Source organism: Apteryx rowi, unplaced genomic scaffold, assembly GCF_003343035.1.
Source record: "Apteryx rowi isolate R43461 unplaced genomic scaffold, aptRow1 scaffold_17, whole genome shotgun sequence".
NCBI lineage: Eukaryota > Metazoa > Chordata > Aves > Apterygiformes > Apterygidae > Apteryx > Apteryx rowi.
Genome location: NW_020447974.1, coordinates 4,678,809 through 4,704,527, shown reverse-complemented (window position 1 = coordinate 4,704,527; position 25,719 = coordinate 4,678,809). Strand labels below are relative to the sequence as shown.

The following is a 25,719-nucleotide window of genomic DNA, read 5'->3' as shown; positions in this document are numbered from 1 at the left end:
GGTGTTTCATTAAATATATTATTAAAGGCTCATTAAAATGGGTCAAATCTCAGGGGCTGGAGATAAGTTAAGAAACCTATGGAGAGGAGGGAGGGAAAGCACTTAGAAATCGCTTCCCTTGGTTAGCAAGCAAACGAGGGTGTGCTTCACTGAATTCAGCTGCAGAAAGAAGCCTATGTTATGGCTTAACAGAGTCAGCGCATGGCAGTTTATATTCTGAAGACCTTACACAGGCACTAATTCACATTTTTAGGGAAATGCAGAGAAATGGTGATATGTCCCAATATAGAGTTAGTCAGTAGCAAGACTATGGAAGGAGTTGGAATTTCTTGGTTCTTTGTTCAGTTCTGAGAGGTAGAGATGATAATACCTGTTATGACCCCTAATAGCCAAAAAAGGGATTCTGGCATGGAGTATCAAGGGAGYGCACAATCAAATATACCTTTCTACAGCATTGCACAGTACTTCAAGGGCCAATATTGTAATTTCATGCTGGTTGAATCTAGTTTAGTCACTGCAGGACAATTTCAGTGAGCAGGACTTGAGAGTTTGAGTCCTGTGCATTTAAGAAAGCAAAATACAGAGTAATATTTCTTCAGTCCACTGACTCCTGAATGTATAACGGAAAAAAATATATTTCAGCATAAGAAGTCCAGATTACTCAGCATGGTCATCGGTTCCATGCAAATTGATTAGCTGAAAAACAACTGGCTTTGAAAATGAGAAGGAATTGCTTTTTTTTTTTTTTTTAACCTCCAGTAACATCCGTCATCAGGAAGAAAATTTGAAGCAAACCAGTTACCCTAATCTATGTCCAAGAATGTTTGGTTCTACACTGAAACTATTATTATTATTTTTTTTTATGTTCACAGGCTATTTCAAGGTCATCTAGATCGCTAAGTACAGCACAGCTAATGCATGCATCTTGTGGCTCACAGGCTTCGGTAATCTCAAACATTGTATTGATGAAAGGACAAGGGAAGGTGAGGCTGGCTCTGTTGATTTACCATAAACAGAGTTTTACTTCATTTCCTGAATGTAAGCTGCAAAGACGTCAGTGCAGGGAAGTGACTTTGGGTATTAAGGTTGCCACTTCAAATTCAGGGTTTGCCAGGAGTGGTTAGTTACCATCACCACCTTCTTAACCTTCTGAGGTATATCTGTGAAGCATCCTAGAGACTGCAGGCCAGGTTCTAATGAACACATCCACACCAAGTGAGTAACACCAGCACTGACATTCACTGCTTCTCTTATGGGCAGTTGGAGGTAGGCTTGAAATCACAGATGTCATCCATAAGGTTGCACTACCCCAGCAATCTTAGAATTTCCTTCAAGTCAGAGTGTTATGAGACCACACAAAACCTCAATAAAACCATGCATATTTGCAAACAGCACAACAGCATCTAGAGAAAGACAGAAAATAGCTCCATGCATAAAAATAGTGTCACTGAAGATGCTTAAAAAGAAAATCAAGAAATTGTAAGCTTAATACATACCTTTTCGGATTTGTTAAAAAGGTTCTGCATTTTTTATAAAAAACTATTTAAGCTGTGAGATTACTGTCAGAAGTCATTCCATGTAATGTGATAAAACACAAGATCATCATATATTGTCTGTATTTTGGGAGCACATAAGGATGTCATGAGCATACTACTTTCACTTTTCATCCAAAGGATGTTAAATGGCTTCAGAGATATATTTTAGTCTCACAATATCCTTTTAAGTTTGGTGGGAGGAGGGCAAAGAACAAGTAAATGAGAAGTGTCTACCTGAACAGATCGGYTGGTGTTGCTTAAACTTACAGCCTGCATTAACTCTGTTTGGTAGAGTATAAGAGAAGTATATCCTCACAAGATATCTGTCTGTGTGTCTGACATTAGCAGTAATATCAAGATCTTGTATGGTAGTTTTATCAATCCCATTTATGGGAAAGAAAATTAAGGAGAAGAAAGAATAAATCAATCTCTCAAAGTAACTTTTTAGTTCAAGGGCAAAATAAAAAAAAAGAATTTAAACACATTCCTGCCTGTTTATAATAAATTAATTGATTGCAACTGAAGCAAAACCCAAACCCTGAGGGTATTCAGCTGAAATTTTCATTTGCCTTTACTACTGACACTTGGGTGACTATCTTTCCATGGATTATACAATTCTGTTAACTGGTACTGCCCATGTAGCTACTGCAGAAGCAACTGTGAATTTATTTATTATGAGAACTGAACATGGACTCTCAAACACTGTTTTTCTTCCATAAATTAGGGCTTAGGCTTCAGCATTGTTGGAGGGAAAGACAGCATTTATGGGCCAATAGGCATCTATGTCAAAACCATCTTTCCTGGTGGAGCTGCTGCTGCTGATGGAAGGCTACAAGAAGGTGGGAAATCCTTCCTTCCTCCCTCCTTCCCTTTTCCCACTCCAAATCCCCAAAGAATGGGGGTATTATCTAAGGGCAGATTAAACTGAAGATGAAATGAGCCCAATGTGACATTTACATCTGCTTCCCTTATTGCATTTGCAAGACTCCTTTTGAGTACGTGTCCATCATGCAGCTTACTGTGAACACAATAGAGTAATAGTAACGCAGTGCAATTCTTCCTTCTAAAAACAGGTGATGAAATCCTGGAACTGAATGGAGAATCCATGCATGGATTAACACATTACGATGCTTTACAAAAATTCAAGGTTACGTATTCTCCTCCCAGCGTAATTTCTGCCTTTACACACAAATATGCATGTGAGCTCAGCCCATTCTTTCATTTTCTTTTGTTTCTTGCAGGCCAAAAAGGGTCTTCTCACGCTTACAGTCAGGACAAGCTTTAGCACGCCTCATTCTGCTTCCAGTTATCTATCGCCCCACTTGTGTCAGTCACTGAGCTCTAATACATGTATAACCAAAGAAAATAGCTCTTTCAGTTCAGAAAGCACAACATTCTCGTTAAACGCTACAAAGCCCAATGACAGAGTCATAATGGAAGTTACCCTAAACAAAGGTAAGTGCTAAAATTAACTGAGCACTGACAAACAAGGCCCTGATTCACAAAACACTGTTCATTTGCTSTCAAAATGTCTTTCTTCACTAACCTGATTCTTTTCCTGAACTGAGGTTTTTTAATACACTAAATTAGATCTCAGTGCCTGCCAGTGCTAACAACTATCTGTCAACAGCAGGCTTTTGCATACCATCTGTCCACAAGAGCCAATCAATCTTTTCTTTTTTCCAGTCAAGCATTGGACTGTCACATGAATATCCTTCACATGAAAAGATAAACCTCTCAGCAAAAACTACCATTAAGCAGATTACAGAACTCTTATCCTTAATTATTCAAATAGTTCATTTCAATCTTGAAATGGCTTAAAAGTAAATAAAACACATACCTATATCTTTTTGTTTTTCTTTCACCTCTTTTCCAACTGTCACACTTTTCTGTTTATAAACAACCACTGGCAGACTGAAATATGCTTTAAAACATGGGACCATAAAGACAAAAAACAAAGCAAAGTCTCCATGGGAAACAGCCTGACTTACCAAACACACAGTATGCGATCTGACATCAAAATGACTGCCCAGCACCAAGAGGGTGAATTCACAGAAATCTTAAGCTGCATTATATAAAACAAAGGGTTTTAGATGGTATCTCAAATAACAGCCAGGCATCACATTTCCTCCTTAATTTTTGTTCTTTTTTTCTATTGTCTCCTTGTAAAGTATTTGAATTATATTGTCATGACAGATATCTTGCAAAATACACCTGCATTTGCACTGTATCTATAACATGCCAGTAATGAGCTGTGAACCAGGTATTGGAACCCAGCAATCAATATTGTGTGTATGCCCTTTAAACATTAAAAAAAGGGGGAAAAGAAAAAGGGGGGGAGAAAAAAGAGCAGCAGAAGAGCTGCTAATTTTGAATTTGAAAAATTCATAAACACAAGAACAGGGTTCTGGTTTGTATACACAAAATTAATTAAATTGAAGACAGTTTTAAAAAAGGACTCTCCAATTGCTTGTTTTTACCACTTCTTATGCCTCTTTTTTTATTGATCAATTATTTCAGAGGCAGGTGTTGGCCTTGGAATTGGATTGTGCAGCATTCCTTACTTCCAGTGTATTTCAGGGATTTTTATTCATACCCTCTCACCAGGCTCTGTGGCACACATGGATGGGAGACTCAGGTAGGATGAGAGTGGGTGTTTGTCAGGATATCTCATACTGAAAGTTTTCCACCACTCTGATTATTATGGGTTCATATTTGACCTGTTTGGGCAGGAGGTCCTAATTCTTTCTGGAACTGTTGGATTTACAGCATATATGCTATTCTGTGGGTTCGAGCATGCATATTTGGGATATCTGGGATTTCCATATATATGGCAACCCAGTTGAATTATTGTCTCTTGTCTAGGCTGGGCTAGCTTTGGTGGTCTTAGACAAGCATATAGCATTCTTCTTGGAGAAGATTTCCAAGTGAAAAAGGAGAACATATCTGGAAAACAAACATATGGTATATTCTGGCTTTTATGGGCACTAGCTTTCCTGATGCAAGCTCAAATCCAATCCCTTCTTGTCCAAGGGAAATACAAGTTTGCTGAATTTGCTTTAGCAGGAGCGTAGGAATTCATCCCATAAGATTTATGACCAATTGGTAATGTTGGGCATGTTCAGAATTGAACAGAACACAGCATTTTCAGTGAACCTGTTTTGATTTAACTTCAGGTGCTCTGTAACCCTCATCTCACATTGTACGAAATTCGTATGATTTGAATGAATGCCTTCAGAAGGCCTCTTAATTTCTGTCAGTATTTGCAGTAGAGCAGAGAAGGGCAGCCTCAGTCTCCATGTGGGCCAAAATTGGATTTCATCTGGAAAGACTCAGTCTAAGCAGCAGGCAGTGATTGATCTGGGCAATTGATGGTAACCAGAAATTTTGTATTAACAAGTTATTCCCATGTAGCAGAAACATCGCAAGATTCTGTGTGACCTTAAATAATACTAGCAGACCATAAACACATGAAAAGTGAAGTGTTAACTTGATAGGAAGGGAGGAAGACGTAGGTGGAAACAACAACTGAGCTGCATACAGGAGAAAGATCATAGACCACAAACTTTGCTTTGGTCAATATGCAGAAGGTTCAAAAGCTATATGCAACAGGGCAGTAAGTCAAAGGAAACTTGACGTCCAACTGCTCATTCCCATTTCATTTTCTGTAAAGGGCACAGTGAGACATAATGATTTAATCTGTGATGACATTACAGATCAACCACAGGAATCCGCTTCTTGCATACTTTCATGTGCGTGAGACAAGGTTGGGGGAAAAAAAACTATGCTTTGTTTATATCCTCTCATATTTTTTTAATATCTCTGTAGGTGTGGAGATGAAATCATTGAAATTAATGAATCATCAGTACAAAATATGACTCTTAATGAAGTTTATGCTGTGCTAAGCCATTGCAGTCCTGGTGCAGTGCAGGTTATTATTAGCAGACACCCGGAACCACAGGTAGCACTCCATATTCGTTCTGTTTTTCAATAAAGCACATACTGATGAACTAATATTAAGTGAGGCAGCGGATGCTAATCTAAAACAGGTGTGAAAATGTTGATAACAGAAAGATGGTGATGTCTTTATAAGCATCACTGCAAGTATGAGACACATACATTAAGGTACAAACCTGAGATATGCGCTATCTTATATATAATCATGCAAGATTTGAAGATCACTGGAGAGTTTCTATGCTGTGACTAAATAAACTACAGAAATAAGGTTTAAGGTACAAACACTATATTTCACAGAAAAAAAACTTTAGTCAAGAAAAAATTGGAACTAATTGGAAAATAATTTGAAAGAGGGAACATACTGCCTCAAAAAGAAACAAGAAGTGCTTATACACAGTCTTCCATGATGTAATTAAAACTTAGGTCTTGCCCAGCCAGTAGTTGCTATTAAATTAATATTAAAGTAAAATATTTTATTCTTAGGAGATTCTTTTACAAAATGCTTCTTACAAGCACTGTGTAAATGATTATTAAGTTTAAATTGTGCATCAAATTATAATGAAAATATAGTATTAAATTACCTTATACTGGTAAGTCCAGACCTGCCCTTCTAATGAAATATTCAAATTGACATTTAACTTTGAAAGATCCCATTTTATTTAAACAACTAATATGAATGGCACATCTATACAGAAACTTCAGCTATACTGAAATATGTGCAAATATAATGTGTGCACTTCTTTGGCTTTAAAATTAACTGTTACATGATTTGACTAGATCTATTCATTTCAATTAGAGGACTTGCAGGAGCTGGAGATCTTTGTGAGAGGAATAAAGATTTAAATGTTATCACACAGCAGTCTCATGAGAGTATAATAACACAGTATTTCCTAGGTGTCTGAGCAACAGCTAAAAGAAGCTGTTGCACAAGCTGTGGAAAACAACAGATTTGGAAGGGAGAGACACCAATGGAGTACTGAAGGTAAGGAAATACATACATTCATTGAGACATTGCAATTTTGACTTGAGAATACATATAAGATCAGTACATGCTGTGATAGAATCCTTGGTAACAGTCAAGTGACCTGGAGCAGAAAGGAAGAGTAGGAAAGCTCAGAGAACAGCACTCTTAACATGCCTTCTAAGGTACATTACCAGAGAGTGATGAGAAGAGACCGCATCTGACTGATCCCCAACAAAGATTTTTATGCAAACTTCCTCTTGCTCATACTTTCCAATTCATAACCACTGCTCAGAGCTTTTCAAACAGCTGTCAGCAGGTGACAGGAGTATGATAGCACAAAACTGCAAGATGCAGGTAATGTCCTGGGGACAAAGAGTTTGTTAATCCCCCTGTGAGGAAAGGCATATTGCGATCATGGTTAGAGCTATTTGCCCAGTTCAGCTATGATATCCTACCATGGCAACACTTTGCAACACGATACTCCTTTCAGCTTCCTTACTTCTAAAAGACTAAGGGTAATAGAACCATCAGCAGTAAACTATATGAATAAAGGTAACATTATTTTGCTGTTCAGTAATTAAGATGTTAACACTTTGACTTTAATTCCTTTTTTGGTGTGATGCACTAATCATATCTATGCATCAACTGATGACGGTGTTTAGTTGCAAATCTAATCAGCTGAATCTTAGAAGTAAGCACTTTGCATTTACCTGAATAGACGTTTTGAGCATGTTCCTGATACAGGTGTCAAAAAACTAGAGACAAGCTGGCATGGAAGACACCCATGTGAAAAACATATTGAAAGGAATGCCGCTTATTGCAACCGCAGGACACAGAAGATAATGACCCGCTCCAGCAGTGACAGCAGCTACAACCCCAGGTCATCTTCTAGTAACGGTACTGCTTACCAGCTGACTGACTTGAAGGCAAGGGTACATAGTATTGATGTACCCATTACCAGACAGCCTGGCCTGTTGCACTCATTGTCTGGAAACAATCTGGAGAGAAATTCCCCGCCTACTTGTAGTGAAGGAGGTCGACTCCTACAAAACACTAAGAAATCAACAGAGATCCTCGTTAGAAAACCTAGATCATCAAAGCCAAAACCTCCACCAAGGAAATATTTTAAGCAGGACTGTACAGGTAACGACCAGTATAATGCAGACAGGAAGGAAAAGCTTGTATCAGAAGTGGCTGTATCATCTCCTGCAAACGTTCAGGTAAAGCAAAATTTGCAAGTCTTTTGTGTGGGGGAGGGGAAGGAGGAAGGGAAAGAGATCAGCTGTGTGATGGCAGGAAGAAAGATGAGAAGAGAGAGGGAAAGCGTGCATATGTATGAGAGGACTAGGGGAAGGGGACAAGGTTCTTCTCTTTTGAAAATGGTGTACTTATCTTAGTGAAGCCTGTGTAGTTCTAAACATGATGTCCAAACTAAAACTAACAAGGCAGAGAAGTGCCTCAAGGAAATTTTCTTCCACATCTGAGAATCTGTGTTCAAATCCCAAAGAAGGCAGCAGTGAGAATGAATCCAAGTCCCCCACTGGTGTTCCCAGTGAACATGCGCCACCGGTTCCAGTGGGACTGGAACCACAGTGTCCTGTGGGCTGGGACTGGAGGATTTTGAACAGCCTCTGATGCCAACTGATATGGTTCATCCTGATCTCAAAATTTACTGTGTCAAACTGTTATGAACTAGAGAAGAGTCATGTGAAACAGTTTCTTTGTTTCACTAGCGCATTTCTCTTGAAATAGAAGGACTAGCGTTATGAACAGCAGGTAATTTTGGCCTCATATCTTCTCTGAAACAAGAAGGTATTAAATAAACTCATTTAAATTGTCAGAGACCCACTTTCTTATTTGCTGTCTTTGAAAACTGAGTGTATATTGGTACATTACTAAATTTCAGTTCCCCTCCTATCTAAGATAGGATAGAAAGACAGTGTATCACATTTGCATGACTGAGAGATCTGTGTGTTGAAACAGGCCTGTGGTTTGTTTAAAAAAGGAACCTATTTCCCCTGGGTTTAGTAATATACCAGTAGAAATGAGCAGACCTTAGTGCAATGCAAAACAAACAAGACTGAACTTTCAGTTTTCAAGGTGCACAGTGAAAATAAAATGATACAGCTCAGACTGAAGTCAAGGTATAATGTTAACATCCAAGTTTCAGTTCAGCACCTCATGTAAGGTGACTCTTTCATCATCCTCTAAGAAGAGAGCAGTAGAAGCATGTTCATCAACAGCTACTGGAAAATCACCATGCTGGAGTAAAATTCAAGGAACTAACAACTTACTGAATTTTCACTGCACACAACTAATTATCTTATGGCCCTCAGTTATTCTAAGGATTTATTCTTTCTCCTTATCATTAAAATCAATAAACTCTATGAGAAGTCAAGCTCTGTTAATGAAGAGAACTTCCTCTAATAAAGCAGTTAATATATCTCAGGACGGTAGCTGCTGTAAGTGCCCAGGAGAGACAGTTTCTTTCCAGAATGTATTTCAGATCATTAAGAGAAAGATTTGTTACTGCTCTTCACTTCATTCCTTTATTTCTTAAACATTTTGTATTAGCCATTTTGAGGCCTGCATGCAATAGTTTTTGTATGGTGGTTCCACATATTTTTTGGTTCCTTCTTCCTAGCCAAGAATGCCTAACTGATATTTTTGACTGTGCTTTATACTGTGTCAATAAAAAGGTAGGTATAACTGCCATCAGTAAAGCATTGGATCTAACTGTATGTACCTAGTGCTTCCAAATGGCTATTTCACTTCCCTGAATGTCTAATGTCGATGTCTAACAGCTACAGAACACAGGTGCAACTTTCAAAAATGCCCTTAGAAAGCAGGGGATGGAGACAGGTTTTCCTGAAATGAGAAAGTTGCATAATAACCACCACCCCGTTACAGAAATGCTAAGGAATTGTTGAATTACTGATATTTTTAGGACAATCTCATATGATTCTAGACCTTGACTCTCTGCCCTGCTTGGTTTTGCTTTCTATCAGTAATACTGGAGCTTAACTACATAGCAGAGAACACTTCCAAAACAGCAGAGAGCTCTTCCAGAATCGTAGCAGACCAAATGGTAACTTGGTATCAGTTACAAAATAATCAAGTAATTCCAGAGCATCTGCTGGTGATGCATCATTTGCTGCAGCCTCAAACTAATCCTCTCACCCTTTTTTTTTCCAGCCAAAAACAAGAATGGGAGAGCTCTGAAACTGCAGTAATAACTTAAGCTTGTCCAGCTTGCGTTTAAAAGCAAAAAATTTACAATGGAAAAGAGTGTTTTAATATGAAGTTAGAGGAAATTCATTTCTGGCTTTGCTTCACTAGTTTGCAGGAGACTACTGAGTAGCTGTTTTTATAAAAATCTACAATTATGGCAGGCAGTCTTTTATTTTACTATGAAGTGGTAGATGGAGTTATTGAAATTAACTTCATTTATGAGATACTAATTGCATTTTTCTCAGTCTGTTTACAAGTGTACCATAAAATATCACACCAGCTCTCTTGAAATATAGAATGAATTTCAGGATTACATCCCAAGCATAAATGAAACCTTGATTCCTATTCAATATTTCTTTTCAGAGTTAAAAAAAAAAAAAAGCAAAAAGATGTTTTTCTAAAGACTCATATATAATGGGGTTTGTATAATTGCATTCTGACACACTTCTATTTCCTGTTTGTTCAGCAGGAAGCTGGAGAACCAATGCAAGAAGGACATAAAACTGTTATAACCCACAGTGTCTTTACCACTTCTACAGCAGATGATACTGAACACACAGCTGCTGTTCCAGTGGGCAGAGATCAGGAAAGAAAACCAAACCTAGGTATGTTTCATTCCATAAACTTTAATATGCTGTTTGCAGCTGAACCTAGCATTAGTTTGGATTCCAAAGTGAGTTTCAGACTGACTTCGCCTTCAGCGTTAAACGTAGACTGCACCCATGTCTGTAAACTGCTGGGTGAATAGATGAAATTTTAAACCACTGTTTACAGTGATTAGTTTTTGAAAAAGGGAAAACTACATCAAAAAAGTACAGTAGATGATTACTGTTAAAAAGTGGAAATGAACATGTATAGTGTTGCTGTGTTTTTTCAGATGACAACTTGCTTATTTATATTAAAATTTAGTTTTTGGTTTTAGTATACTGAAGTTTAGTTTTAGCATTGCTAAAAAATGTTTTTATGCATAGTTTTCATTGGAAATAACATTTCAATTTTAGCCTTCTATTTTAACTGCTGTAACCTGTATCATGACTTTAACATGAAAAAACTTCAGATTACCTTCATAAGTTACAGGCCCTTTTAGAAAGGCGATCCTGTACCTAAGCACAGATGAGCCTTGGTTTTCAGCTAATTCCAGTGTCAAGAAACAGAACTTGTGGATCAAGAGTTGCGAATTTAAAAAAAGKATAACTTTTTGGAAACTTAAAAAAAATTTGTTGGAGGCTTGAATGAAATTCAAATTTAGTGAAGTAATAACATTGCATAGGTGAAGGATGGATAAGGAGAATAAGTAGGAGTCTTATTTATAATCAATGTTTCTCTAATACAGGGAATCCTCTTTCATCAATACMACGGCCTGTACTTAAGAGACAAGCACGAGTAGATTATAGTCTTGATACAACTACAGAAGACCCTTGGGTTAGAATTTCTGACTGCATAAAAAGCTTATTTAATCCTACCATGAGYGAAGACAACGGACACTTAGATTTGCAACCTGGCATCAACACAAATGAAGAAAATCAAAATCGAAGCAGCTCAGAGGCAGTTCTGCAGAAATCAGATTCAGAAATAGTCAGTTCAAAAGTGCTAAAATCAGATGCAAATGATGCTGTGAAAAAGGGTCCTCCTGTTGCACCTAAGCCAGCCTGGTTTCGCCAAAGTCTGAAAGGACTGAGGAAAGCAAATTCAGATCAAAAAACGCAAGCAGAGAAAAGTTCTACTGACCTCCAGAGTATTTCCAGCAAAGAATTGCGCTCCAGCTTATCCCATGTCTCTTCTAGGGGATCATCAATTAAACAAAGAATAAGCTCATTTGAATCCTTGAGTGCTCCTCAGTCACCTGAAAAAGTACACCGAAGGCTCAGCCCCAAACCATCTGCTCAAAAGGAACACTCTCCCAATGCCAAAGGGTCGGGAGAGGCTCCAGCCCAATTAACCCAAACCTCTCTCCAACATTCTGAAAATAGCCAACAGCGGTCAAAGTCACCTGTGGTCATGGGGACAAAGAGCCTAGACAGATCTCCCTCTTCCAAGGAGGCCCGAGCTAGTGCAGCTAGCTCAGAGAAAAGCAACAGTGCTAACACTGAAAATTCCTTGGGTCTCCTAACTACGGAAACCACTGCACCTTCCCGTCTAGTATCAGCAACAAAAGCTCAGAGCCTAAGATCACGAAGCTTCCCACTTTCTGCTACCCAGTCCTGTGAGATGATGAAGACRTATGATGAAAAATACAGCAAAATCTATTCCATCAGTAGCCAGGTSTCATCCGCTTTAATGAAATCTTTGCTTTGCCTTCCTCAGTCTCCAGTCCCTTCTGGAAACAATGCATGGGAAACTCTGGATACATTGTCGCAGTCCTCTGTGGAGGAGGATGGGACTTCTCTCTCACCCACAAGTGAGACTCATCACTCRGACACTGGATTTTCTCTAAAGTAAGACACCATATTTAAAATTAGACTCCCAGAACAGTATTTGTGAATCTCTGTGCTGCTTAGCTGATAAATTAACATTCTAGGTTGTGGCACGCGATAGTAAAGCACAGACTGAGGTAGGAACTTTTTAAGAGTGCAAAGGATGAATGACTTACACGACTGTTACATTCATTTTTATGTGTTTGTATATGAATTACAAGCTTCCTCCTAGTTAAGGACAAATATCTCCAGCATCTCCATGATTAAGAGGCAGGACTAAAAAAAACAGACCTCACTGCTGCTAATGAAAGGTACGCATTTGCCAGTGAGGAAGCTGAGGGATTTTAATGCATTATTTCAAGATTATGTGAAAAGCTGCTTTCTTGGGACTACGCGCTGCCCAGATAAAGTAGCTGTAGCTAGTCACTGTAATGAGGTCAGTTAAATACCCAGCTACTCCTACCATTTAACTTTAGTGCCAACAACTTGCCAGTCTTTCTGTATGAGTTGTGCAATTAYGCTGAGTATCATTGCAATAATATACTTTCTGCGTATAGAGAAGCAAGTCTGGCACTAGTACATGAAGGTGATGTAGCCAGAGTGGGATCTAGGCATTCCCTAAGACACAACAGTACCTGYCTGCCTGGTCTTGCTTCCTACAATGATTCGTATGCATTTCCTGTTAATAATTAGTCAGGATTTCAGAAAACAGCAAAGTGAATAAAGATAATACTTTTGGTAAAATATTTCAAAAGCACATAAGAACCTTCTAAATTCCATCTCAAGAGGCTTTCTGAAAGTATTAATTTTGTAGCTTTCAAAATTCTACTGCACAGGAAAAAAATTAAGTTAGTCCCTGTTTTCTCAGAGAGGAWCATTATTTGTTTGATAAGAGTTTGTTGATAAAAATCAAAAGATAGAGACTAAATAACAAAATAAAACTTCTTAATACCTTTTAATAACTTTTGCCAGAAGGTTACAGTCTGTGATAGCTAAACAACAAGAAATTTATAGTGGTAATCCAAGTAAACACTAGATTTTGGGYGTCCATCTGAATCTTATATCTGTACTACTTGAATAGCATTTTCTGGGACCAATTAAAAATACATTGAAAATYGCCTTTCTTAGAAAATGGGATCCTTACATACACATCTGTAAATATTTTTTTTTCTTACAAAAAAAAAAAAGGCCCAAAACCACAACCTCTTTATCTAATCCCAGACTTAACTGGAAAGCACAGAAACACATGAAAATGAGAAATTAAAAAAAATTAAATTAACATAGACATGGGTGCTTTTTAAAGCCAGTTTCAGCCTGGGGCCAAGAGTTTGTTGCTATTCTTTTATGTGGTTAATCCTACTTCTTTCTGTTAGGCTTATATGCTTAATTTATATAAATATATATTTATATAAATATATATTTATATTTATAGTACTAATTACAGTATCTGCCTTCCTGCTCCAACGTTGCCTCTTCTATGCTTTTGTAGCTATGTTCTGTCATAACTCAGCGCTTCTTTTCTATTCTTTTCTCAACGGCACAGCCTCTCTGAGCTGAGAGAATACACCGTGAGCTTAGCAGACAATGAGAAAGAGGAAGAGAAACAGGAACATGGCTCACCTCAAGCTTCCGGTGCAGCAGGGCAGTCTGTCATCTCTCTACTTTCCCCTGAAGAGCTAGCAAAGCTTATAGAGGAAGTAAAATCACTAGATGAGGCAACCTTAAAGGTAAATCTGCTTCTCCATGCATTCATGATTTTCAGAGGGAGCTGCTGAGTTGACATATCTAGTTAATCTTTGCAACATTACATGATTATAAATAAAACAGTCATAGCAATATGTATCAGTAGTAATGTTTAGCTCTTTGACCAGAAATTTCAAAGAAACCTACAAAGATAGCTAAGCAAGACTAACACCCATTTTACTAATGGGATAACTGAGGTATACAGCAGGTAGGGTCAGAGTATGCAAAAGTAGGCACTAACATTTTGGACGCCTTTATTTTTATTTGGGTTCACAGTCTGAGACACATGATGCCTGATTTTGGGGATACTGAATATCATTTAGTCTTACTGGAGTCATCTAAAATTGTGATAATGCTCAGAATAAGTCAAAATAAAGGCTAAATTTGTTCACTCCAAAACAGCAGAGATTTTTAAAGACAGCCCACACTAAAAGAATAAGCAGATGACATCTAGAACTCTGCACTGAAAATACAGTCTTCTGCTGGCAGCCATGCTCTTGCTGTGTGGGACATTGCAAGATGCCCAAAAGCAGGATAACAACATTAACGTAACAAGAAGCCTTAATTAATATATTTTGTTTTTTAGCTAACTGCAGTGACATGGCTCCTAGGTTAGTCCTGGTTTGCGCYTGTCCTGTTTGGAGCTTGGGTAGTGAATTCATATCTGCCTTTCAGAAGACCAGGTAGACATATTCTTATGTCCTAGACGTATTCTCACTGACTACATCAAACTTTGCAACTACTGAAAAGCATTTGATTAYGGCATGAACAGAATATTAGACTCTATTTTCTTAAGAACTTGCTGGAATGTTACAACCAAAAAGCAGTTCAAGAAGCAGAACTAATGAAAGCCGAGTTTCGTATTGATTTGTGTCTCTGGTCAACATCTCACACTGGTATTTTTAGACCTAATTAGCTGTAAAGTTGTGCTGCACTGGATACAATGGAGACATTAGCCTCTCTCATATCCAGTCCTCCATTTTCATGAAACTATCAGGATAATCTCTTAGAGGCCACTACTCTCTGCCTGGTTGCAGCTGGCCAGTGGATTCAGTGGTGGAAGGAAACAAGACACAACATCAACGGATGCAACTACAACGGCACACATCCTGAATGGGATTGTGAAATGTGGTCAAGAAAGCCACGTTTCCTTAAGGAACTAGGCTAAATAGGGGTTCTTTCCATAAACTCATCTTTGGGATAACAGTCAGAAACAGCTCACTCTACCTGGGGCTGTTACTAGAACACTGAAAAATAAAACTCTGAGTTACAAGCAATTTTTAAGCCATGACTCTCAGATATCCATGTGAGTTGTATGCCAAAAAAAAAAGAAAGTTTCCCCCTTCTTCAGTGAAAAGGACCTCTGCATAAGTCAGCAATATCTTTTCTACAGTATATGATATTTAAAACCTTTAATTAATTCGATTTATAACCCATATAACCCATTTACTGAAAAAGAATGCTTTTGGAGACAAAATAATAGTTTATAAAATAGGAAATTGATATACAAATATTTGATCAGAAAACAAATACTAAATATATGTCAGTAATGTAAATATTGCTTATGTCCCTAAGCCTCATTACAAAATGCGYGGTAGACAAAAAGAAAATCTGATTTTCCAGTCATCTTGAGGTATGTTAGGATGTTCTTGACATTATTGCCTTCTCTGCCAAGGAATTTGATGATATTCATGTTACAATTCTGCATAAAGAAGAGGACACTGGGCTTGGATTCAGCCTGGCAGGAGGCATTGATCTAGAAAACAAAGTGATAACAGTAAGTGGCATCTTTCTCAAAAAATACTCCTAAAACACACACTCTGTCTAAAAATACATAACTTAATAGGGTTCTACTGCAGGGGCTGGCTTTCAGCATAATGAAAGTAGGCAGCTGTCTGCTGATAGGAACAAAAAAATTACGGTCTAAAGTTGGAAAGAGTGGGATCCTTCTGCACAGAGCTGCACCCCCAGGTTATTGGCAGTGGTGTCTGGTTTTCTCAGGCACAATTCTCCCCAAACAGCTCCTAAAGCCAAGGCCAAACAGCCCACACCCCTCAACAGCAGGAAGCACCGGCCCTCTTGTCCATATGCTTACAGGAGACCCTGCAGGGAGTCAGGCCTATGGAGGAATGAGGTGAATACATGGGCACRTAAGGGCTGGAAACTAGAGACAAGTGTCACATCATCTCCCCTTGACTGGCAGGGCAGAGAGAGGATCAGGAGTAGCGTAGGCAAGGTACTTTCCACGGCAGCACAGCCTTGGCCATCTGACACTGGGGCTGGACAGATTACTTAGCACTGGGAAGCTGCTTGAGAAGGGTTGTACCCAGGAGAACTTCTCTGTACAAAGTCATTCAGCCCTCAGCCCTGGAATGTGCTAGAAGCAACTTCTGCCTGGCAAAGGTAGAAAAGGAAAATGCACATTGTAAAAAGTATTAACTGAGTGATTTAGTGATTTGTCTTTTTTCCTCCTCTGTGTGTGTGTGTGTGGTGACTGGGGTCTTCAATAGGTTCACAAAGTGTTTCCTAATGGACTAGCATCTCAGGAAGGAACTATTCAGAAAGGAGATGAAGTATTATCCATTAATGGAAAGTCTCTTAAAGGTGCCACTCACAACGATGCCTCAGCAATCATGCGACAGGCCCGACAGCCCAGGCAAGCTGTTGTTGTCACTAGAAAAGCTAAAGATGGAGAAAAATGTCTCAATGTTTCAACTGATTCTAGTACATCTTCAGTAGCAAGTGATGTCTCCCAAGAGTCTGGTGAGTATGTTCAGCGGCATTACCTTGCAGCCCCCATCCATTAAGCGTTTACTCATCACCAGAAATTCTGGCTATTCATGAAGAGCAGCTCAGTGTTGGCTAGATAAACCTGAGAACCATGATTAAAGACAGTACAGTTAATAGAGCGCTCCTGGAACAGATACTTGGAATGACTTTGTTGAGAGGAAAAGAATTAATGGATTTCTAAAATAAAGGAATCTTCAGGGAAAAATAAGCTTCTTCAGTATGAATTTGTGAAGACATACAAAGATTATCAAATATAGTAAAAATATTGAAAGTATATTGACAATTCAATGAACAGTGATTCTTTATTCTATTAATTTCTATTTTACAAGACTTTCTTTGTGGAAGAGAGATAATTTCAAAGCATAATCTGGAAATCTGTAGCCTTATTTGCATACTGCAAGTGAACATTAGTAGCTTTATAGTTAATAACAGTTTCAAAACTAACATCAAGTCAAACATATTTATCCTAARTTTTGTTCATTGAACAGATTTTTCTAATTCTAGTAAACGTTACCAACTTTCCTTTTTATCTTTCCATTCTGCTGTGAGTTCAAAACACAACTTTCTCTCTCCAGTTTCCCAGAGGGTCTTACAATGACAAAAAGAAAAACTAAAAGCTATTTTCTCTTTCATTTAGCAGGTTTTGGTGCCTTTGCAAACAAAACAAATAGAGGTTGATTCTTTGTAACAGATGTTTTAGCTTTTCAGACTATATGGTTCCCATCTGCTAATTTCCCATTTATTTCCAGCAACCGAAGATACAATCTGCACTGTAACTTTAGAAAAAACACCTGCTGGTTTAGGATTCAGTCTGGAAGGAGGGAAGGGCTCTATTCATGGAGATAAACCCATTGTCATCAACAGGATATTTAAAGGTAAACACACTTAAATGTATGCATGGCTGGTCCTTAGCTGATGCAAACTCGTGCAATTCATAATTGACTGCTGATTTATACCCATGAAAATGCTATTTTTTGTAAATACAACATTACCCATTTCAGTCCAGTGTAACTGATTTGCTGCTCTCTCTGCTGAGACCAGGTGGTTTACACCATACATGCTGGTGATCCTTAATGAGAGAAATATTCGTTAAAGTGTCCTCCATACAAAGAATTAAAGGAAATTAATTTTCTTTCCTCAGGGATTGCATCAGAACAAAGCAGCCCTGTTCAGCCTGGTGATGAGCTATTACAAGTGCACACAACTGCGATGCAAGGACTCACTCGTTTTGAAGCATGGAATATAATCAAGGCATTACCCGATGGGCCGATCACAGCTATCATCAAGAGGAAGAATCTGAGCTCTGTTACCGCCAAGTCATCTGAAACTTTGTAGGAAGAGGAATAGACTACCACCAATATTACAAACAAAAAAAAGGTTTCATTACTGAAGGCCATTTGGCCAGCACAGCAAGATATTGTGAAAGTATGTATGAAAAATACATATGATCTTACTGCCAGTTACAGATGTTTTTGCAATTCCAGAACAAGCTGTTTGGGATAAAATGAGAAGATATGCACAAAATGCTCATGATTCTTATTTCAATATTCAGAAACAGATGTTACAAAGTGTAAAATGATAAAATAATGATTTTATTAATAATATACTGGTTGTAAAATGTGTGACAGCTATAGTACTGTCCTATTTTAGCCATTAACTTAAAAAAATAAGAAACATATTCTGAGGTAAATTTTCAGCCCTGTTCTAATAGTTTTGCTCCCTACCCTGCGTTCACAGAAGAAGGAAATTTGTCTGCAACCCTATAACTAAACACCCTACAGCACAGAAAAAGACTTAAAGGATGTGTAACGGGCAGAGAAATGGGGATGCAAGTCAAAACTACAACAGTCCCTGGAAAACTCCAGCTTTTCTAATCAAACCACAAAACGGTCAAGAGTGCCAAAAATCTGTCTGGAACTTTCTACTAGCAGCTGACAGAACCATCTCAACTCCAGCAGGCAAACACTGGGAAAAAAGGGAGCATATGTAGGTGTTGTAAGGGTGAGGCAGGAAGCTAAGGGTAATGTAGTGGAGGTTTTTCTAATCATTCTCTGGCCTGAGCTCTGAGAGGACTAATGCAGGAGAGTAACAAAGCCATTTAGAACCATGTCTTATCTTCTGCCCACACATAAACTTTGAAATATCATGGTGTTGATTTCATAAGGGAAGTGTCAGTGAGAGTATATGGGAATTAAAGCTTTTGGACCCAAAGGTCCAGAACRCTGGAAGTTATTCTAGAAATACTAAATAACTTGGAGACGAATCTATGCTTCAAATCCTGCTGTCAGTATTTTGGGTCTTTAATCATCTGCATGGATCTCTACCAGCAGCATGTTTACCTACAGCAAGATAATCTCGTACACCCATTTGGTCTTCTTTCATTAAAAGGAGAGCTACAATAGCAGATGCTTTGTCCTAGAAGTAGTCAGTCACTAGCTGCATGCCAGATGGCTAAACTGGTTATTGTCCTTGGCTATTCACCTTTCCATACTTCGGAAATTTGTTGCCCTCTTCTTAGGTTACTTAATTTCACCAGACCATAAATTACAGGAGTTCAGAAACTGTTTTATGGACACTTAAGGCAAGGTCCCAGAAATGGCAATTGATGGAAGGAGAAGTAGGATAGATAGCAGAAGGTATTAATCGCATCCAAGCACATAACTTGCTTTGGCCTTTGTTCACAAATCAACTCTATGCTAATCCTGGGAAGAACATTCTTGACAAGCCATCTGCCACMCCCGTCCCCAGACCCCCTTCCAATTGACATGTCTTCTCCAATTAAAAAACCCTCAAAGCAAACGTTCTGCCAACTGAGTAGCAAAATACCAAAATAGGAGAAAAAATAAACTGTAAATCTTTTTGTACGTTTTTTAAATGGTACCTACCTGAATCAATCTGTGTTTCTGGCTTAACAGAGTCTAAGTAAACACCTGGTGCATATAAAGGTCCTAAGGTGTTTCAACCACTTGCCTATATCACCAATACAGGAAAAATGTGTATCACTTCTGTACAGTAAAGCAGCACAGTTAAAAGTATTTCCTGTAAAAGCTAGATCACACTTTTTTTAGTCAGCTTTGTGGCTTTAACAACAGAGGTTGTACCAGGTACAGCCATGGCACAGAATGGCTTAAATTAACGTCAATGTCATTTACTGAAGATGTCCTCACTAGAAACAGCTATTTTATTTCATCAAATTAAGAACCGACAGAACAATCAACACAGGTTTGATTTCATGTTTTCCAAAGGCTCTCCTCTCTCCTGTCAACAGTTTTCAGTTTTTGCCTGTCTCTCCATTTCCCGACATCAGCCCAGATCAAAAGCAGAAGTGGAAATACACTGTGTGACTGGYAGCCTTTTCTCTTGGGGAGTCCCCCAACATCTTACAAGATGATCTTTACTAAGACATTCCCATCCCTAACTTGGCAGGGCAGGAAGGCTGCAGTATCTTAAGGGCTCTTAATTCCTTCTGGATAATGTCTTGAACACTCAAAAGAAAGGATCCTTAAATTATTCCAATAAAGAGCCTCCCCTACCATCCTTATTGTTTGAAATAACATAACATATAGCTAATATAAAAAGTCCCTACTGTCAGCAAAAAGTTTACTTGCAGGAATAAAGAGTGGTGATCTGGGCTCTGCTCCYTTAACTTTCTGATATTTAAATTAACAAAAATCATAATCCTTCAAAGACTTGCACAGATGTTGCACATCATGCCTGATTTACAGTACATTTAGATAAATGTGTATTAACCTCTGTAGTAGCAGGGYCCAAACCTCTTCTCAGTCAATTTCTTACCCTTAAGCACAGAAAGCACCAATCTAATTTGGAAATAAGAACCAACAGAGGAGACAGAACTCAGGAGGGTTAGTGCTCTCACCAAAACACCTAAATACTTATCCCCRCTTAGTAGGGAGTGCAAATGGGAGTGAAGGCTCTTCTCTACCTTGATGTACTGAATTTACAGAGATGCTGGATATCCAAGAGCCTCCCAAGTTTCCCTGTTGGCAAAGCAGTGGGGTGGGAAACAATTTTAAAGGATGATCCAGGAAAAACAGTAAGATGTAGCAGAAAAATATTTATTTTGTAACATTCTCATAGGAATTTTTACATCTTTGTACACAAAGGAGACTAGATTAAAAACTGCTTCCTTGAAAAGTCTATTCCACAGGGTGAAAATTACAGTGGGAAAATTTGTATGCAAGTCCATATACTATATTATACATACAACAAATACAGGGACAGAAAACAGAGCATACTAACCTCAATAAATAATCAAATTACARCATTAAAATCACAACCTGCATTTAAATTTCTAATTCAGCAATTCATTTCTTTTTCCTTTTGTAATTATATGCAATTCATAATAACATCTGACATTCCTGCAGTAATCAGCACCATAAATATTTTCTAGAGCTGCACGCATCACTGCACACTAGCTCAGGAGCTGATTTTCCAAGATAATGCTTGAGACAAGGCAGTCTTAAAGAGAAACAAATGTGTCCTGTCAAATCAAGACCAGGTTACAGAAAAGATTATTTACCTGTTAATACCTCTCACTATAAGAGACTGAAAAATGTTTAAATACATGGTCATTTTAAGTGCAGTTAGAAAAATAGCAGGTAAAGTGCTTAATCTTATTTATTACCACTATGTCAGTGCAGTTTGGTTCATGACATTGTGGAAATCACTGTTTTTGGTATAGAGGGGAGGAAAGAAGTTTGCCAGACCACAGACCTGTGAATTGATTTAGATTGTTAGTCCTTGATTCAGAAAAGAGAACTTAAGCACATGTTTACCATTAGTACTGAAGTCTGCTGGAACAAGCAAGTGGGCTTCTCCAGACAYAGTCCAATTCGTTCCAGCTTCTACCATTCGCTGGCTTGGTCCCATCATAACATCTTAGCAGCTCTACGAGCGCTGGCAGCAAAAAAGCTAGCGCTTCCTTCGGGGAAGGAACACTGTTTCATGGGAGTCTAYGGGGAGCTGTAGAGAGACAACAGGGCTGACCTGCACCTGACTAGTGCTGGTAGTGCTAAGTGGATTTTAGCAAAGCTCCTCCTGATAGACACTGATGAAGTGCGGCCAAGAACAGATAGAAAATGTGCATCTTCTCCCCGCAGACAGCCAACAGTGTGCTGCCTCCAGGATTCTTTCAGCATCTGGTGTGATAACCTTTATTTTAATAATTAAAAAAATATATTAGAAGACAGTGCATTGCTTTGAATACAGACAGGTAGAAAATGCTGTGTAAAAAGTTTACCTTACTCAATTCATTGTTCCCACTTCACCTTTCCTAAGTATCTTTGCTGGWAGAAAAGTGTTGTAGGCCAACCTCTATTTCCCATCATTTCTATCCTCAAGCTGCCAGTGGTTTTCCTACCCTCAGTTGGTCATCTCAGCAACTGGTCTTGTCACACTTTTAATGTCTTAACGGCTTTGGTCAGATTGCTATAAAATCCAATTATGCTAGCTGGAAAGAAGGATTCCACCACAGTCTGGGGAAGATAACCACCAAGATCGGTCTGGAAGAAGCTGAGGAGTTGAGTCCTGTCTGATTCTCTGCAAAAACAATGCAAGTAATTTTATGGCTTCAGGTTTGAAGATACGAAGAACTTTACAATAATATTTACATGCATTAGCTGATGATAGATTAAAAAAAAATAGATTTAAAAAAATTTTTTAAACTGACAACAGGCATTATTCTGAAATTCCTATGAATGTGGCTATCCCTGCAAGTCAAATTACAGTTAAATCAGGCCCCAGTTAGGTACRTGATTCTGTTTATGAATTACCCRATGAAATAAACAACCATATACTCATTTTCCAAAAGCCGAGACCATACTTGTAYGTTTTGCTGAATCTCTGCTTAAGAGGTCAGCAGGAATCCTACCATGATGATGGTTCCTGCAACATTAACAACTTCCTTCTAGGAAATGGAAAGAGAATAATTCATTGCACAAAAGGGAACAGAAAGGGCACTCTTCATAATGATTACAAGTCACAGGAAGACAGAAACCTGTGGTTGCCAAGAGGCTACAGGTCACATACGGCCACACACACTTACRCTGCACTACAGATAGGAAGGACTTCAGAATATACAGCATTCAAATAGATCTGTTCTTACCCTGGAACAGGTATACAGAAACAGCCACAGGGATAATTGAACCCTCTAACGAAATTTGCTTGAGGAGGACAGAGTGYGTGTTCCACATTGGTGGCTATAGGAAAAAAGCATCCAAGAAAAAAGTCATTTTCACCAGAAGAGGCAAAGAGTCCATTGTAGTCAAAGCACCAGCTGAAAAGCAACTTAATACAAGGGAATATATTTAAGAGAAACAACAATCTAATATTTTTAATGTTGGGCTGTGCCATACAAACAGTCAGAAAAGATGACYAAAAGGAACCATTCTGGCTGTGAAATCCACAAAGCAAACAAGCATTAAAATTAGTTGCAGTTGTTACTGAGCTGTGAAGTAAGTATCAATACATTTTCAAGGAGTTTTATTGAAACTTTGTAGTATGAGGGCATTGCTCTACTGGAGAGGTCATTCAAGTTACTTCCAACAAGTCCATACCACAGAGGTATGTACCATTGGTCTGCTAAGAAGCATAGCTGCCATCCAGCAGGTATATAAACTTCTGGCAAGTCATAATCCTGAACAGGATGGGAAAATGCAACAGCTGAACAGTGGGGCAATAAAAAACTAAACTGTAACAGGTAAACAATAGGTTGAAGTGAAAAAACAAAGAGGCATGCTTGCATGCAGTGCCAGCCCCATAAAAATCACCCCTATTTGGCTTCAGAGGGATGATTATTTAGATAAACAGGAATGATACATTTATTCAGTGGCTTCACCAAAAATCTAGAAGCATTGTAGAAAACGGTAAAACAGGATTTAGCCCAAAGGACTCCTTTTAGAAAGTTCTGCAAACTCTTAAAAAAAGTTTCAAAACTTAACAGTAAATGAAATAACTATTCAATCTCAAAAGCATACCACRAGAAGAAACCACAGGCCAACAATACAATCATTGTCTGAACATAAACATGGCTTTTATAATCCATCTGAGGGCYATGATATAAGCAGCTCCTTAACATTTTATCTTCTGATCGAGATCAAATCAACAGACACTGAACAGCACACATTATTTGTTTTTTAATCTTATATTTATTTGCTGTAGCTATAGGTTGCCTCATAACATTATATGAGCACACTAGGAACATAAGCACCTTACCAGCAGATAGCATAGTCCCATCTTCATATTGCTTCGTTAGTACCACATCCACAAATTCTCTYGGTGAAATAATCCTCATGAAAGCTGAGGGGGTTGTGGTTCTGCATACAGAGACAGTCTAGAAGTTACAAAACAGAATTACGTCAATTGATGCTTTCAGAAATGCAAGAAAAAGATCCTTACGCAGCCAGGAACTCTTTCAGGTACACTTAAACTGTACTATTGAGTTCCATTCACCATTTGTTGAATAAAATGCAATTTAGCACAGCTGAAGTTCCTGCACCTAGCACGTGTTGATGAAGGACAGACTAATAGAGGAAAACAGTGATGTGAAGTTGCTCCCAGGTCATATAAGGACAGATACCACAAGGGATGCTGAAAAGGGAATTGGGCACATCTATACTCATGGGACAGTAAAAAAGRCCTCTCCTTTTCAGGGAGTTAAAGGAAATCTTCTTTGCACCACATTACATGGGATGAAATTTGATACCTAGACTTGTTATGTTGCAGAAAACTTAATACTTCAGTCCCCTTTTATGAAGGTACTGTGATGGAAAGCCCACCCAAAACAGAGGTTTCTACCATACTGGTAAACACTGGCAAGTCTAACAAAGTCTATGAATATCAAAGGACAGGTTGTACCACTTCTAAAGATGCAGTTTATATTTAATTATAAATTTCCGTAAGGTTCTGACAAGAGAAATCTTCCCAGGGCTCCCACCAACATCCCTAGAGTCGGTTGTGTTCACACCCTGGAAACCTCAGAGCACCTACATCCACCACTTCGAGTCGGGGATCCAAACCTCTCCCTTTTAAGGTTCTGACAAGCAAAAAGCTTGGCAATTAAACTGTGTTCCCACAGCGGCAGCAGCAGTAGCTGCAGCTCTTACATAGYCCTTTTCACCCGTAACGCTCCAAGCACTTCACAAGGACATAAACAGCGTCTCCACGTTAAAGAGGGGGCTGTTGAGACAGATGTGAGCCCGAGGTCAGCTGAGGACAGTGCAATGTGCTGCATGGTGCTGTGTGGTGCGGTTACGCGTGGCGAGCGCCAAGCTGGGGCTGGAGCATCACGTGCTGCCAGGACGAAGGGCAGGGGGCTGCGTTAACAGGCAACGACACGAGCTCTTCACTACCCAGCTAGGCCAGGGTATTTTCTAAGTCTCCTCTTCCCTCACAAATAACTTGTTTAAAATAATCATGAGAAACCTTAAAAGCTTAGCTACATTAATAACAATCTCAGGTCTTTATTGTTAYGAAACTACATATTTTTAACTAAGCAGTATTTAGCCAAGACTTTATAGCAGCTCCTTCTGGGAAAATAAGCTATTGTTAAAAAAAAAAGTTATACCAATTATTGAGAAGAAAAAAAAAGATTCCTGACCCCGGTGTTGTCAAACCGGTCCAGATTTGGAGAGGCCGAGTATCTACCTGAGACCCCTTCCCCACACGTAATACAGGCTGTTTCAAGGCACTAAAAGAAGCGTCCGAGCGCACCTCTTCTGAAACCAACACTACGCTCCTGGCGATACTTACGGGTTCTAAGGCACTCACCTCAGTGACGGCTTCGATGACCTCGAAGTCCTTCACGTTTTGGTCCCACTGGGCTCTCAGGCCGCCGGGCGCGGGCTTGATGCACTCCCAGACGTCGGCGGCGCTGGCGGGCACCGTCCCTTCCCCCCTGTAGCTGCAGGGCGGAAAAGGAGCTAAAACCGGCCTCCCCCCCCCCCCCGGACCTCCCCGGCCGCCCCCCGCGGCAGCGCAGCAAAGCGGACGGGGAGAGACGGCGGCGCTCACATGTTGCCGGCGAACTCGGCGGAGGGTCTCCAGGACACGGCCACCTCGCCCTGCG

The 25,719-nt window shown here is 39.1% G+C and overlaps 1 protein-coding gene across 2 annotated transcripts in view; it reads left to right on the top strand.

The window, feature by feature from the left end:
- Positions 1-18,256, top strand: part of IL16 (interleukin 16) — a 48,494-nt gene extending 30,238 nt beyond the window's left edge. Inside the window, exons 8-22 of one of the 2 annotated variants that reach the window (XM_026060539.1) lie at positions 873-983; positions 2,260-2,374; positions 2,609-2,682; positions 2,777-2,990; positions 4,056-4,173; positions 5,364-5,496; positions 6,387-6,474; positions 7,201-7,676; positions 10,157-10,292; positions 11,021-12,122; positions 13,645-13,828; positions 15,520-15,621; positions 16,355-16,607; positions 17,384-17,509; positions 17,776-18,256. In XM_026060539.1, the coding sequence (XP_025916324.1) occupies positions 873-983; positions 2,260-2,374; positions 2,609-2,682; positions 2,777-2,990; positions 4,056-4,173; positions 5,364-5,496; positions 6,387-6,474; positions 7,201-7,676; positions 10,157-10,292; positions 11,021-12,122; positions 13,645-13,828; positions 15,520-15,621; positions 16,355-16,607; positions 17,384-17,509; positions 17,776-17,969 (3,426 nt within the window). In that variant the 3' untranslated portion in view covers positions 17,970-18,256. Of the gene's footprint in view, positions 1-872; positions 984-2,259; positions 2,375-2,608; positions 2,683-2,776; positions 2,991-4,055; positions 4,174-5,363; positions 5,497-6,386; positions 6,475-7,200; positions 7,677-10,153; positions 10,293-11,020; positions 12,123-13,644; positions 13,829-15,519; positions 15,622-16,354; positions 16,608-17,383; positions 17,510-17,775 lie in introns of both variants that reach the window. The other variant, XM_026060538.1, reaches the window with a different exon arrangement.
- Positions 18,257-25,719: the final 7,463 nt, after the last annotated feature.